Raw genomic sequence first — 17063 nt, forward strand, 5'->3', positions numbered from 1 at the left:
TGGGGGATGTTGTGCAATTGGAGATCTTATTACCAACAAAAGTAGGTAATCACAGTATACACACATACACCAGCCCTTTGTTTTGTGTATATATATTTATAATGTAAACCTTGCATCAGACTATCCAGTCTCTTAAACTTAAAACATATTGAAATGCACTCTACCTATATATTAAACACCCATTCACTCAGCAAATATTTATAGGGTGCGTACTATGTGCCAGGAGGTACTGTGCTTGTGATACACCCACGCAAAAATAGGTACACACCTTCCCCCAAATATCCCTGATCTCACGGAAATAACACTGTATACATTGAGATAGACAATAAATAAAATAAATGTATAAAATATACAGGATGTTATGTGGTATTAAGTGCTAGGGAGAAAAACAAATCATGGAAGGCCCTTGGAGACTGGAGTTTGCTGTTTTAGGGTAGACAGCAATGAATTGGAGGTGGGGTGAATTGGGGGTGGGTTGACTGGGGGGGAGAGGCACGAAGTGACTCGGAGGTAACTTGTGAGAGCTGAATCAGAATAGAAATAAACTCTTCGGAAACCCCACGCTCGGTTTATTCAATCTCTAGGATGATGGGCTTACTAGGTATTGATGGCTCCTGAACAGACAATGCATATTCCTCCTACTTTTTCTTGCAACTAGCCTCCAGCTCCTCTGGAATCTCCCCTAGAAGCCGTTGCCCCACCTGACCACCATCACCCGGGCACTTGGCCTCCACGTGTGCGCATTCCCGAGCACGCGCGCAGGGGGGCGCGCGCCTCCTTCGGCCGAGCCCAGGGCCAGCCGGGGACGCGTACGCGCGTGCCCGGCCCCGCGGGCTCTCGGCAGGGACGCGGCCGGGAGGGCGGCGCGCGCCCAGCTCGGCAGCTGCGGCGGCTGGTGTGGGCGCTCACGTCAGGGCTGGGAGGAGGAAGGGGTTCGCTGTGAAGAGAGTGAGAGAGACATGAGGCAGCCAGGCAGGAAACGAGAAAGTGTTCGGAGAAAGAGTGAGTTTTAAAGACGCCCGGCAAGCAGGACCGTGCCTGAGGGAGAGCGTGGCCGCCTGGGCTCCTCGCTTCATCCGCGCGCTCTCCAGTGTCCCCTTTCAGCACCCCGAGCGGAGAACAGTTCCCCGCAGCCCGCAGAGCTTCAAGGGGCCGCTGGCGGCCGGGCTACCTGGAGCCTTCCGCCAGGCTTAGGGGCACCCTCTGAGAACCCACCTTCTCTGTTGCCGTGCAAGTGAACACGAGGAGAAGCATCCGGCAACCTCAGGGAGTCCTGAAGAAGCCGAAGCAGAATGTACCAGGGACACATGCAGGTAAGACATTTCCATCGAATTGGATAGGAATCTTGGGGACTAATATAAGAGCAAGGCGGTTCACCAAGTTACTGTGGTCAAGTACTGCCTCCATACAATTCAACAAGTGAAGTGGTGCAACATGACCATGACATTTCAGTCCAGTGCTGTAGGTAAAACTAGACGGGTTTCTGAGGGTGGGAGAAGGGGAGGAAAGACCTCAGAACTTCGATTGGGAAGTTTGTTTTATGTGTATTCCCTGAGCCTGTTTCTTTAAACAAGATCAAGGAATCCAAAAGGAGGAAACCTGGAGATGACCGTGTTTCCGTTGTATCCCTATTGATGCAACTCAGCATGTATGTCAACTGAAGGGCAAACAATCATAGAAAAGACAAAGCTTTTCTTTTATCATCTGCGAAGGTTCTTGACGTTTGGAACACTTTGCCACTTTCGTATTATTTTTTAAAGTGATCATTTTAAAAATGGTTTGTGCTGTATTTTTCCCACTTAGATGATGGGACATTGTCACCTATCCCTATAGTCACAGGATGACTTAGGATGAATTTCAAACATATGTCCAAGAGGCTCTAATGTTTTTCAGAGGAGGTGCGGTCTCTGGCTATTAAAGCTCATCTGAGCTGAGCCACTGCTTCTCTCTGATGTTCTCCACTCTCTTGGGCAAGATTACTTTAACCTTGACTCCAGTTTTCATTCACATAGTTGGTTCTTCCCTATAAAGGCAGGTGCATGCTTTGGGTGGAAAAAAATGAAATACCAACTCAGCTTCCTAGAGTATAAACTGAGATTTTATTTTATTTTTTACTGTTCCTAAATGTTTTAGTCATGGACTTGATGTTTGGGCTTCCTTTCCATTACAAAGATGATCAACTACAGTTTTATCATATGTGATAATTTCACTCTAGTGTGTAATGTGCATGAATGTTACAAGGATGTTACTTCTGTATCTTTAGGACAATTGAAAAACAGATAAATTGACAGTTATTGAATTTATGACTTAGTATTACCCAATATTTAATTTCTAAGCCTGTGGAGAAATTCTTTCGGATTATAATTTAGTTTTATATAAAATGGTATTGTATCATATTCCAAAGTTTTATAAGAATTCTGAATCAGCACTATCAGAATTCTAAAAGCATTTCCCATACTACTGACATCATCTTGTTTTGAAAATTATTAATAGAATTATATCACAATTGTTGGACAATAATTAGTACCTGAAGTGTATTTCTAAATACATACAATAAATACGATCTGCATGTTTCTTATTAAAGCTACACTAATTGAGAAGTTAAGTAACAACCATTCAAACAATGACAGCTAAAAAATTAACAAAGAGTTTTTACCATAGTTTTATGCTTCATCTTCACTCCCAAGAATGGTACTTTTAATTTTATGTGTGATCTATTTATTATCCCCAAACAGTTTCTCCACAGGAATAAAAATAGGAAGATTTTAATAAATGGAGTCAGTCCTCAGAAAATTGCTCATTCACACAAAATTCATAATTGACTACTTGGGCAATTTAATGAAACTTTCCACATTATTTTTTGTTTGAAAATATGTTTTTGTGAATGAATAATGCAAGCAACAATCCGATAAACTCAGGTACCCCCAAAATAATTTAAACTCAATTTTCTGGATATTTAAAGGAAAGGCATTACTGAAACTTGAGTTGCCCAGAATAATGTCTGATGGTTTCATTTCACTTTGAGAGAATAGACAGAATGTAAGACTCTGTATATGTTTTTGCCTTAATGTTTTTTTGCTTGTGCACTGCTGTAACAACAAATATGATGGCTTGCAGTAAAACTCCCAAATCTTTGCTGCCAAGCTTAACTTGGAAACATTACTAAATAAAGACTGTAATCAATATGCTTGCCAAAATTTCAGAGCACAATACTTTTTTCCTATTTGCTATGGACCATTGATACTAACTTCTGAGGCTTTACTAGTTTAGTAGCTATTAAATGATATGATCTTCTGGTTGGGAATACTCCCTCCCCAAACTAAAACACTTATTACAACCTGATTTGTAATATAGTTATTTGCTGACATTTTAAAACCCCAGTCTCTTTCCCAGAAAATAGTATTTAGCCTATGTACAAAATCCCCATTGTGTTGATACCTTTAGATTAAATAAAGAATCTTTCCTTATCAGAAACAGCATCATCTTCCTGTGCATACCTGACTCTAATCACAAGGGAGAAGAAGCATAGCCCAAACATTCCAAAATATTGGTAATTTAAAATCAGAATACATATTTGGTAAAGTGGACCAGGGATGAGCAGATTTACTAACATTTTTTGCCAACTTTGGAGTTTATTTGAACACTGGTGTTACTTGGCTGATACCTTAAAACGGGAATGCAACAGAAAATATTTGCAATCATTAACTGTACTTGTCTTTTCCAAATCCAAAAGATTTTCAAATAAAATGCTTTTTAAATAAACAGCCTGAAGTAAGGGAGGTATTCACATGAAGTTTTCAAAAATTGTCTATAACTCCTGTGGTATCTTTGTTTTTGCAACTTTGTAAATAAAATCTATTAATTTTGATACATATGTCTAATTCATCCAGTTTACCATAGAAACTGAATTCATTTTAGAAGCCACAAACTTTTAAAAACACAAATTTGATTTACTCTGGTAGTTCATTAGAAGATAAAAGTTGACAAATGACAACTATTACAGATAGATAGCACAGCATAGTGGTATAGATTTCTTGGTTTCAAAGTGAATGCCACAGGTATATTTCTTAGGAGCAGGCCCAAGAGTTGTGCCATTTTTCCAGGTGCCTCACCAATTATTTCCAAGGGGAATTCATCACCCCAGCAACTTAAGCAAAGGTTGTTTCTTTAGCAACTGTTTTAGATTTCCTTGTTTTTCCCTTTTGACCAAGGGAATCAATGGTGTTTAAATACACTTTAACATCAGTTCTGACCAACTCTCAATTCCTAATAGATGACCTGTGATCTTAAACCCTCCAATACCTCTGTGTGCTCTGCAGTGCGATGCTTATTTGTGTATGTGCATATGAGTTAACACTGCCAATTAGAGCAAAATAATTACATGTCTCTGAATGTTCCCTTAACCAAACCTTTTTCTGAAATGGTATAAATACAAAGCAATATAATTTCAATTTTGAACTAATTTTTAAATTTTTAATAAAGGATCCCCAGTAGAATTTTTGTTACAAAAGTTATTTCAACTAAAACTGGGTGTATTTATTACACATGAATTTTTTTCTGAATAAATTGGAAAAGAAAAAACAGTTTTTTCAGAAGACAAAAATTCTGTTCATAATTGTAACTGATCTCTATGATAGACATTGAAAACAAGCTTTTTTGACTTATTCAAACCTGCCAAGGAAAAATTCCATACCCTCTGGCTTCACAAGACATTAACTAAAGGAAATTTAAATGACAAAAATTACAAGATTATTAACAGCTCAAAGAGTAGCTATTTATTTATCTTCCCCCAAAAGGGTTTTGTGTTTGTCTTAAGTTTACTTAAGCTTTTTAAAAATTTTCTCATGAAGTTTGGATAACAACTTATGTTAATACATTAGGTCTGGCCACTGGAGACTCATTTGACTCACTAGAAACAACTAACATAAGAAGCCAGTCCAACAAAAGGTCATAGAATTCTCAGCATCTATAACAGCAGTTTTTCATTAGTGATACCTAAAGCAAAACTGTGAAGTAGGTAATATTTGTCATGGATATTTCCAGTCTTTTAAAAGATCCATTTTTTCCCTCCTGATGCCACCATTTTCTATCCTGTGTCATTTCTTTATCAACCCTTTGCTGACAAAAACATAATTAATGCCAATATACCACACATGCACAAACCCTACAGGGATATTTACATTTTTAGAGGGAAATCTGTGAAAATCAGGAGGTATTTTTTGGGGGGAGGGACAGAATTTGTGAGGAGAATGAGGTAATGCTGGCTTAAGGCTGGGGTTGATTGTGTTAATTTGGTCATGGATGGACATGAATTTGAGCAAACTCTGTGAGATAGTGAAGGACAGGGAAACCTGGTGTGCTGCAGTCCGTGGGGTTGCAAAGAGTCAGACTCGACTTAGTGACTGAACAAGCTGCTGCCCTCACCTTTTCTCTCCCCTCAGCTCAAATAGTACCTGCCGTTCCCCCTCAAATAATCAGTATTAATACTCCTTGAGTGAATTGACTTCAGACATAAATTTATTGTCCAAAATTAACTAGAATTCTATTGAAGAAAATTCATGTACGGTGAAACTGATGCTCAAAATTATGACACAAGCTCCAGCAAGATTCCCAAACGCTTCCAGTATATTTATAAGCAAATCATGCTTGTTATGAGAGTAATATTATGCTCCTAACATTTAGGAAAATGATAATACTTATGGCATAATATTGCTGAATATTTGATTAACCTGAAACTCTCATTCCCCAGCTATACTGGCCAACAGTTTCCTTTATAGATTTACTGTAAGAAACACAATATGTTCTTCCTAGATTTTGTTTATAGTTTATAAACATTCTTCCTAAAAACATGTGTTTGAAGGAAAAAATTCCAGCATACAAATGTTTTGACTCTAAAAACATTTTTAAAGCAAAGAATAAGAAAAAGGTTAAAACAGAACTTGTTAATTTTAAAAGCCCGAGTCTCTAGTATTCCCACTGCCAACCTCAGAAACACTGAGATGTGATGTGCCATGTAGTCAAAACATCTGGCAGGCTGCTTTTTTACACTTTTCATTGAGATCTCATGTTTCCAACACAGGCATAAGCTAGAGCTGTGTAAAGACTTTATATTCTAGAATTCACTTCTTGATATTTTGATGGAATAACTGGTATGCCTTTGCTGCACTTAGTGAAGGTACACTCCAGCCTAATGTCTCCTTGTGCTACCTAAGTCCAATCTGGGTGTTTGGAGACATCTAAACATGATGTCGTTTCAAATCCACCAGTAAAGAACATAGAATAGCTAAGTTTTCTGAAAAATGAAACCTTTTTATGAGTCAGATTTCGTGGAAGGGAAAAGTCATCTTTAGCCTGTAACCCATGGATCAGAGAGCAGATGCTATGAATTGGGGGTTACATCTCTTTCAGAGACCCCTTCCTTCATCTCCACCTCACTCACCCACTTCTCACCCCTTCTCACCTATGCCATCCCTAGGAATACCAAACAGAAGACTTTTTCCCCAGCCTCTTAAGAAATATCTTTATATCTTATATATTATTATGTTATACAGAATATGAGCAGGGAGATAGCTAATACCCTATTGGTTGGTTATCACGACCATTACTAATTGTGCAGAGCCCAAGGTCTAACACAGCACACTGTCAGTATTGTCTTATAATGTCATTTTTCATGTATAAATATGTTATTTGTGACATAGGAGATACCTGCATTATAAGAGGAAAATGTTCTTTGTCAATTAATGATTCTTGGCTAATTGGATATCTATTTTTTTAAAAAAAAAAGTAAATCTTGACTTCTATTTTGCATGTACACAAAAGTCCATCTCAAGTAGGTTAAAATAAGAGAATATATTTATGACTTTGCAGGTAGGCAGTGAACATGTAAAAAAACATTTACCAGTAGCTATTTTAATTTCCTTGTTTACTCTTTCTATTATCTGTGTCATTTCATGGACTGTTTTTATTGATTGATTTTTATCTTCATTATGAGCTGTGTTTTTCTGCTTCTTTGTATGCCTGGTACATTTTGATTGGATGCCAGACATTGTGAGTTTTACATTGTTGGGTGCTGGATTTTTTTCCTTTTTTTTTTTTTAAGTTTTATGTTTGGACACAGTTAATATACTCGGAAACAGTTTGATCATTTCAAGGTTTGCTTTTAAGAGTTCTTACATGATACCAGAAGCTACCAAAGTATTTTGGTCTAGGGCTGATTGTCCTGTTTCCTGTGGTACTATCCTTTTGAGTACTTTATCTGACGTCCTACTCATCCAAAGATTTCTTGACTTGGCTTTGGGAATGTGGACTCTTTATAACCCCATGTGAGCTCTAAGAATTTCTCTGCCTGCTCCTTTCTGATGGTGTAAGGGTCATTTCCTCACATACATGGTCAGAACTCAGTGGAAAACTAGGGGAGGAAGCCCCCTGCATTTCTCCAGCACTCTCCCTCTGTTCAGACTTCTCCCTACTACTCTGCCCTGTGTATTCTAACACCTGGGCCTCCTTAACCCTCCACTCTGTCTCCTCAGCTTATTGCGAGTATAAGAGTTTTGGGGGGTTCTTGCTTCCTACGTTATGTCTGGAAAACTCTTTGCTGGCAGTACGCTAGGGCAATTACAGGAGTCACTTTGTTTTCCTTCTCTCAAGGATCCGATCCTGTGAGGCTTTTTTTCCCAATGTTTAATAACCATTTGTTTGTATATTGTCTGTTTTTTTCCTAATTTTATTGAGAAATAATTGATGTACAACACTATGTAAGTTTAAAGCATACAATATGATGGTTTGATTTACTTATATTGTGACACAATAGGTTCAGTTACCGTCCATTTTCTTGTGTAGATACAGTAAAAAGAAAGAAGGGAAAAGGAAAAAATTTCTTTCTTGTGATGAGAGTTCTTAAGATTCACTCTAACAACTTTCCTCTATGTCATACAGCAATGTTAGCTATAATCCTCATGTTGTGCATTACATCCCTAGTGTTTATCTTATAACTGCAAGTTTGTGCCTTTTGACTACCTTCTTCCAGTTCCCTCTCCCCTCCTCTCTGCCTCTGGTAACCACAAGTCTGAGTTTATTTGTTTGTTCTTAGTTTCCACATATAAGTGAGATCATAGTGTTTTTCTTTCTCTGAGTGACTTATTTAACTTAGCATAATGCCTCCAGAGTCCATCCATGTTGTTGCAAATGATACAATTTCCTCATTTTTATGACTAATAATCCATTTTATGTGTGTGTGTGTGTGTGTGTGTACCACAACTTCTTTAACCATTTATCTACCAATAGACACTTCAGTTATTTTCATGTCTCAGCAGTTGTAAATAGTGTTCCTTTGAACGTGAGGATGCTGATATTTTTTGAGTTAGTGATTTTGTTTCCTTTGGATGTATTCCCAAAAATGGAATTGCTGGGTCATATGGTACTTCTGCTGCTGCTGCTGCTGCTGCTAAGTCACTTCAGTCATGTCTGACTCTGTGCGACCCCATAGATGGCAGTCCACCAGGCTCTCCCATCCCTGGGATTCTCCAGGCAAGAACACTGGGGTAGGTTGCCATTTCCTTCTCCAATGCATGAAAGTTAAAAGTGAAAGTGAAGATGCTCAGTCGTATCCTACTCTTAGCAACCCCATGGACTGCAGCCTACCAGGCTCCTCCGTCCATGCGATTTTCCAGGTGACAGTACTGGAGTGGGTTGCCATTGCCTTCTCCTATGGTAGTTCTACTTTTACATTTTAAAGGTCCTCCATATTGTTTTCCATAGTTATTATACTGCTTTTCAATCCCCCAACAGTGTACAACAGCTCCCTTTTCTCCACATTCACATTAGCATTTGTTATTTCTTGTTTTGGGATGATGACCATTCTAACAAGTATGAGATGATAGCTTATTATGGTTTTAATTTGCTTTTCCCTACTACCTAGTGTTGTTGAGCATATTTTCATATACCTGTAGGCATTCCTATACCTTTTCTACTCAGGTCCTTTCCCCATTTTTTAATTGGGCTATTTGGGTTTTTTTGCTGTTGAGTTGCATAAGTTCTTTATATATTTTGAATATTAACCCTTTATCACGTATAGTTTGCAAATATTTTTTTTCCAGTTACATAGATTTTCTTTTCGCTCTGTTGATGGTCTCTTTTGCTGTGTGTGCAGAGGCTTTTCTAGTCTGATGTAGTCCCACTTGTTTATTTTTCATTTTGTGGCTTGTGCTTTGGATGCCATGCCATCATTTTTGACTGATCTGTATTAGTACTGATATACTACTTCTCCTGTTAAAATTCCATTAGATAAATGACCATTATCACTCTCCATGTGAGATTTCACTAGATTGATCATCTTTATTATTTTTAGACAATGACCATTAAAAATTGTACAGGTGAAAAATAATGAGCTCATATAGATAGGTAAAGTTTGCTTAGCCACCATTTCATTAAAGAGAAACCCACAGAACTCTGCCAGCAGCTTTGAAATGGGGTGAACCTGAGCCACGCAGGAGAGTTTGCATTGCAGTCGCATATACAAGTCCCCAAAGTCCCTGCTCATACATAGGAACCCCCCTGGAAAGCCAGACAAACCCTGTAAGTGGGAGTTGGTGTAGCAAAAACTTTTTTTCCAAACAGAATGCCATATGGTCATCTATAAATCATGGAGATTCTAACAGCTGATTGGTGCTGTTGTGATGCCAGAAATCTACCTAGGGAGCCACAGAATTCCCACTTCCACTGAGCCTCTTAAAAACTATGCAGTTTTTAAAGCCACTGGTATGGCAGAGGAATTCAGAACCATTTCAGATGAATAATCATAGAAGGAACTAGGGATATTTGGCTTGGAAAGTAAAGACTCGAGGAGATCATGATGACTTTATATAAATATTAGAATAGATTTTATGTAAGAAGGGAATAGTCCATACACCCTTGAGGGTTAAAACTGGTACCCTAGCAGGGTGAGATAAAGTTTCCTCAAGGCAATGACTGTGAGAAGACCCTGGATACAGTACCCCGTTCTCACTGTAGTGAGCTGCCTGCTTGGAGACGGAAGAGGCCAAGAGTTAAGGGGGGCCGAATGGAAGCAGAGCACAGTGTCCTTGTACATACGCAGGCCTCTGACCCAAGACCATTATGCCTGTGGATGAAAGTACTGAAAAGCACCGTGAAATGGCATGTGTGTTTGGGTATGCGTGTCTGTGTGGCCCACCTGAAATGGTTGTAGTCAACTGAAGTAATGACCTAAAATAAACAAAACCCAGTGTGTTCTGGGGGAAACATTCCCTGGTTTCTTGAAAGTATACAGGTGAGCATCAGACAGAGGCATGCCAGTGCCATGAGGCGAAGTGGTCAAAACTAGTGAAAAGTCTGAAAACACAGAACCTTGTCAAGATGAGAAACAGGAAAACATTTAAACCTCTTAAGATGAAGCTGCTGGAGCTGCAAAATATGTTTTCACCTCCTTTCACACGGGTAAAACTGTAACATACGAAATGGTATCTTCTGATCATGCTGGATTAGACATCTGATTGAACATCTGATTGGACATGCTGATCATCTGATGGGACAGGTGATTGATTATGTGTACATGAAAGATCTGGGAGCTGGTTGAAAAATGTAAAATCTCAGGTCCTTCTTCAGACCTAGTGAATCCAAAACTGAATTCTCCAATATACCCGTGATTTTTACACACACTAACATTTAGGGTACAGTGATCTGAAAACATCTACATAAAGAACAGGACCTGATCTATTGCACTGAGACCTTAGCAAAAAGCTTGATTCTTAGATAGTTTTCTGACATCACAGAGGCACAATGATGAGGTACCTGACAGAGGTGCTGGCAACAGCAGCTACCACAGCTGTGGTTGAATAAAATTTCTTTCTTATATTCCTGTCATAACCTCTACCCAACTGGTTATACTTTTTCCATCTGGAGAAAGCTCAGCAAACCTATTATGTTCAAACTGAATAAAACAAAATTTTAAATATTTAAAGAACTATTATGTCTTCATCCTATTAAATCTTTTCTGCTCCAAGATAAACAGCCCAGTTCACTCAATCGTTTCTCATAATGACATTTCTGATGTTTTAATGGTTCCATGAAAGTATGGCCCTCTGAACAAGACACACAGCTCAAGATGTGATCTGACCAGTGCCATGCACTGTGACATTATTTATCTCTTGGAAAAGACATCTATTCAGACAGCTGCTATAGCATCTTTAGACTAAATTGCCCTCTAAATTGTTCTGATGCTTTACAGGTGTTAGTCTTTATACCAGAATAATCTTGGATCCAAATATGCTCATTAGAATATTCTAGGCTAACAGTTCCTTATGTCTTCAAAAATTGCAATAATGTTCAGTTTTGAGGTCCCAGAATCCTAAGTTTGAAGAACTCTTGAAATTGTTTTGTTCAATCATCTCATTTCACAGATGAGGAGACTGAGGTCGAAGAAAATAAGAGACTTGCTCAAAAAGTCCCATATACCTTAGCAGAACTAGTACTGGAATGAAAGCTGCCTTCCACTAGTGTGCTATTCCCATTACACTATTATTATTTTGAATTACAATAAAAAGTCTAAGGAAAAAGTAAGCATTATAATAAACTGCTAGATGTTTTCAAATGTTCAATGTTTGGCATTTAGTCACAAAAAAGTATTTCTTCCTGCTTTTTAGTGTAACTATTTAATTTTTTATCTTTTTTATTTTTAAAAATTTCTTATTTTATATTGGAGCATAGCTGATTAACAATTAACAATGTTGTATTAACATAGTTGATTAAAAACATTTTATTAGTTGATTAACAAGGTATATAGCAAAGTGACTCAGTTGTATCTATTCTTTTTCAAATTCTTTTCCCCATTTAGGTTATTATAGAATATTGAGCAGCATTCCCTGTGCTATACAGTAGGCCCTTATTAGCTCTCTATTTTAAATATAGCAATATGCACATGTCAATCCCAGAGTCCCTTCTCCCCATTCTTGCCTGCTGGTAACCACAAATTCATTCTCTAAGTCTGTGAGCCTGATTCATAAATAAGTTCATTTGTATCATTTTTTAGAGTCCACGTATAAGTGATATCACATATTTGTCTTTCTCTAATTTACTTCACTTAGTATGATAATCTCTAGGTCCATTCATATGGCTACAGATGGCATTATTTCATTACTTTTAATGGCCGAGTAGTATTTCATTGTACATATGTACCACATCTTCTTTTTATCCATTCCTCTGTCAGTGGACATTTAGGTTGCTGCCATGTTCTGGCTGTTGTAAACAGCACTGCCATGAACACTGGGGTGCATGTATCTTTTCAAGCCATGTTTTCCTCCAGGTATATGCCCAGGAGTGGGCTTTCTGGATCATATGGTAGTTCTATTTTTAGCTTCTTAAGGAACCTACTCAGATTGAATATATATTTATCAGATATATTCAATTTGAGTAGTCATTTGTTTGGCTGACAATATAAAAAAAAGTACAGTCTGTAAATCTGTTTTAAAAGTAGAATGAAGTATTGTGAAAAGCTGTATCATTTTTGTTTCCTAAAGGTGTTCCTCAATGTCTCTCCTTGGACTGATTAGATTGACCATTTGAATGAACTTGTTTGATAGGTTCTTAGAACTAGTTGCCTAAATATACAAGTAAATCCATCAGGCGTTCTTAGCTGTTAAGTGACAGAAAACAACTCTGGCTCATTTAAGCATAAAGGCAATTTATTAGAAGTATATTTGAACAATTGATAAGCATAGAAAGAATGATATAGAAAAATCACCACTTTTGCAATCATAGTAAAAATTGATTCAAGAGAGAATAAATGATTATTGGATGCTAAATCTGATGAAGGGGAATTTGAGTATAAACAGGATTTACATGACCTCAAAATGTCACCCAAGTAAATTACAAAACAAAAAATAGCGCCTTTCCCATGGAGAAACTGCACCCTAAGTAGCCAAAGTCAACATCACCAATAAGGTGATCAATGGAATGTCCATCTCTGGATGCAATGCCCGGAGAAGGACACATCACTCCTGTGAGGATGCAAAACTTGCATCTAATCATGAAAAAATCTCAGATAAACCCAAAATGAGGGATATTCTATAAAAAGTAGCAGATTATGTTTTTTTTTTAAATGTCAGTGTCATGAGTAACAAAGAAAAACTGAGATGTTTACAAATTAAAAGGAGACCTGAGAAATGCAATATGTGATCGTGGACTGGATCTTGGTGTGGGAAACAAAATTGTCATAAAGCACAGTGTTGGCACAATTGAAACTTGAATATGGTCTGGAGGTTAGATTGGTGTTAGTGTCATATATATTGATTGATATATGATAACTGTGGCAGGAGAATATCTTTGTTCGTATGAAATACATGCTGCAATATGAAGGGTTATAGGGGCATAGTGCAGGTAGCCTACTCTCAAGTGATTTGGAATAATGAAAATAATAATATGCATGATATTAAATATAATTGCCTATATAAAGAGAGAGAAAAAGCACAAATATAGCATAATGTTAGAAACTGGTAAGTCTGGGAAAAGGGTATTATGAGAGTCCATTGAACTTACAATGGTATTACAAAATACATAAGTATTACAAGAATACTTACAATTTTTCTGTAGGCTTGCGATTATTTCAAAGTAAAAAGGTTTTTTAAATATTTTTGAAAAACACTCCTGGAACTAGACTCTGGATGGAAGGACCATGAAAACCCCATGCTGGAGCTTCAGCTGCTGCCACCCACTGCCAGGATGAATGTTCTCCCATGACTGTGTGCCCCCGGGTCTCCATTTATAGTGGGCTCAGGTGATGCTGGTTGGTAGAGCTGAGATTACACTTCCGTATGCTGTCTGCAAGGTATTCTGGGAAAGTGCATGTCTGCTTACCACCAAGATTCCAAAAGTTGACAGTTTCCCAAATATAGAATGTACATTTGAGAAAGTTAAAAAATTAAAAAGCCAGTGTTCAGTATAACATGTTATAGATGTTGTTTAAAAGTAAAATAGACACCTCTCTATCTTAACTAGAGTTTAGTTGTCCTTTAAGAATAAGAAATAAAAAAAATAATTCTCTTTAAGCCCTGTGCTTATTTGGCACTATCTACCTTTACATGGGAGAAGGAAATGGCAACCCACTCCAATATGCTTGCCTAGAGAATCCCATGAACAGAGGAGCCTGGTGGGCTGCTGTCCAAAGGGTGTCATAGAGTCAGATGTGACTCAATGCATGCATGCATTGGAGAAGGAAATGGCAACCCACTCCATTATTCTTGCCTGGAGAATCCCAGGAACAGGGGAGCCTGGTGGGCTGCCATCTATGGGGTTGCACAGAGTCGAACACGACTGAAGCAACTTAGCAGCAGCAGCAGCAGCCATTACATGTAGGAGAATACAGCAAAGGAGAATACAATAAAGCTAGAATATATTGGTTTATTAAACCGTGCAGCAACGAAGAGCAGAATGACCCCTCATCAGGGTCTATCTACTGCTCACTTCTATTTTTTTGAGAAATTAGAAAGAGCTCTGTGAAGAATTTGGTAATTGATCAGGGAATTAAAATACATATCCTGTACTTTAGTTATAAGAACTCTTTTTCTTCATATGTAGGAATTTAATGTGAAAAACTGGACACATTATTGTTTCATAGTCATCCAAATAATGATTATAATCTAGATGCCCTATGCATTTGAGTCATTAATACTGATATGCAATCTAGTATGTAAGTCTTTTGGAAGATTTATATAACACAAAAACAAAGTGTTCTTAAAACACTTCTTAAAATAAAGCTTGGGGCAAGATTAAATTAAAACAGAATCTTGGAGATATAAAGGTCTTTAGAGTTCACATAGCACAACTTTGTCGTTTCACCTTTGAGGAAACTGAGATCTAGATCTTGATGGCTTAGATTTCTGTAATTAATTGCCTTCCCCAAAAATGAGAGGGGTGGGGAAAGGATGCTGAAAGGCTTTGATGGCATGCATCAGACATTGCTTCATGATTCCTTACATTTGAAGAGACTACAGAAACAGACTGCCAAAGAGCTTGGGCTCAAGGTCAGACATCACTTTCAAATCCTGCTTTACCATATATTATCTGTGAGATCTTGCTCTTATGACTTATCCTCACTAAACCTCACTTTCCCCGTCTGTGGCAAGAATATAATAAATGTACCCATATGTTGTGATGATTTTTTAAGGATTTACTCTTATTTTTTTTTAATTGAAATGCAGTTGATTTACAACATTGTTTTAGTTTCAGGTATGCAGCAAAGTGGTGATATATTATACATATTTTATTCTTTTTAGATTCTTTTTCATTATAGATTATTATAAGATATTGCATATAGTTCCCTGGGCTATACTGTAGGTCCTTGTTGTTTGTGTATTTTATATATAGTAGTATATATCCATTAATCCCAAACTCCTAATTTAACCCCCCAGTTTCCACTTTGGTAACCATAAAGTTTATTTTCTATGTCTGCAAGTTTGTTTTTTAAATAAGTTCATTTGTATCAATTTTTAACCAGTATATTTTATTGAAGTATAGTTGATTTACTGTGTATTAATTTCTGCCATACAATAAAGTTATTCAGTTATACTTATATCTACATTCTTTTTTAATATTCTTTTCCATGATAGTTTATCATAGGATATTAAATATAGTTCTCTGTGCTATACAGTAGGACCTTATGGTTTATTTATCCTATATATAAAAGCTTACATCTGCTAACCCCAACCTGCCATTTCACTCCTCCTCCAACCTCCTCCCCCTTGGCAACCACCAGTCTATTTTCTATGTATGTGATTGTGTTTCTGCTTCATAGATAGGTTCATTTGCGTCATATTTTAGATTCCACATATAAGTGATACCATATATTTGTCTGACTTACCTCACTTAGTATGCTAATCTCTAGGTCCATCCATGTTTCTATAAATGGCATTATTTCATTCTTTTTATGCTGAGTAATATTCTATTGTCTGTATACACCACACTTCTTTATCCATTCATTTATCAATGGACATTTAGGTTGCTGCCATGTCTTGGCTATTGTAAATAGTGCTGCTATGAACATTGGAGTGCATATATCTTTTCAAAATAGAGTTTTCATCTTTCCTGACTATATGCCCAGGTGTGGGATTGTTGGATCATATGGTAACCATTTTCTAGTTTTTTAAGAAATGTCCAGAGTGTTCTCCACAGTATCATGGATTAACTGACCATAAGCGCATGGGTTGTTTTCTGGGCTTTCTATCCTGTTTCATTGATCTATGTTTCTGTTTTTGTGCCAGTACCATGTTGCTATTGTTTAGTTGCTAAGTCGTGTCCAACTCTTTGCAACCCCATGGACTGCAGCACACCAGGTTTCCCTGTCCTTCACCATCTCCTGGAGTTTGCTCAAACTCATGTCCTTTGAGTCAGTGATGCCATCCAACCATCTCATCCTGTGTCGGTCCCTTCTGCTCCTGCCTTCAATCTTTTCCAGCATCAGGGTCTTTTCCAATGAGTCAGCTTTTCACATCAGGTGGCCAAAGTATTGGAGCTTTAGCATCAGTCCTTCCAATGAATATTCAGGACTCATTTCCTTTAGGATGACTGGTTTAATCTCCTTGCAGTCCAAGGCACTCTCAAGAGTCTTCTCCAACACCACAGTTCAAAAGCATCAATTCCTCAGTGCTCAGCTTTCTTTATGGTCCAACTCTCACATCCATACATGACTACTGGAAAAACCATGGCTTTGACTATATGGACCTTTGTCAGCAAAGTGATGTCTCTGTTTTTTAATATGCTGTCTAGGTTTGTCATAGCTTTCCTTCCAAGGTGCAAGCATCTTTTAATTTCATGGCTGCAGTCACTTCCACTGTGATTTTAGAGTCCAGTAAAATAAAATCAGTCATTGCTTCCACTTTTCCCCTTTTATTTGCCATGAAGTGATGGGACGAGATGCCATGATCTTAATTTTTTGAATGTAGAGTTTTAAGCCATCTTTTTCACTCTCCTCTTTCACCCTCATCAAAAATCTCTTTAGTTTCTCTTTGCTTTCTGTCATTGAAGTGGTATCATTTGCCTATCTGAGATTGTTGATA

General features: G+C 37.6%; 1 protein-coding gene across 4 annotated transcripts in view; it reads left to right on the forward strand.

Moving 5' to 3' along the window:
• Window positions 1-837: 837 nt before the first annotated feature.
• Window positions 838-17063, forward strand: part of PEX5L (peroxisomal biogenesis factor 5 like) — a 353835-nt gene continuing 337609 nt past the window's right edge. The window contains exon 1 of one of the 4 annotated variants that reach the window (XM_024989943.2): window positions 838-1313. In XM_024989943.2, coding sequence (XP_024845711.1) covers window positions 1293-1313 — 21 coding nt within the window. In that variant the 5' untranslated portion in view covers window positions 838-1292. The remainder of the gene's footprint in view (window positions 1314-17063) is intronic. The other 3 variants (XM_059885023.1, XM_005201648.5, XM_059885022.1) reach the window with 3 other exon arrangements.

Source organism: Bos taurus, chromosome 1, assembly GCF_002263795.3.
Source record: "Bos taurus isolate L1 Dominette 01449 registration number 42190680 breed Hereford chromosome 1, ARS-UCD2.0, whole genome shotgun sequence".
NCBI classification, from domain to species: domain Eukaryota; kingdom Metazoa; phylum Chordata; class Mammalia; order Artiodactyla; family Bovidae; genus Bos; species Bos taurus.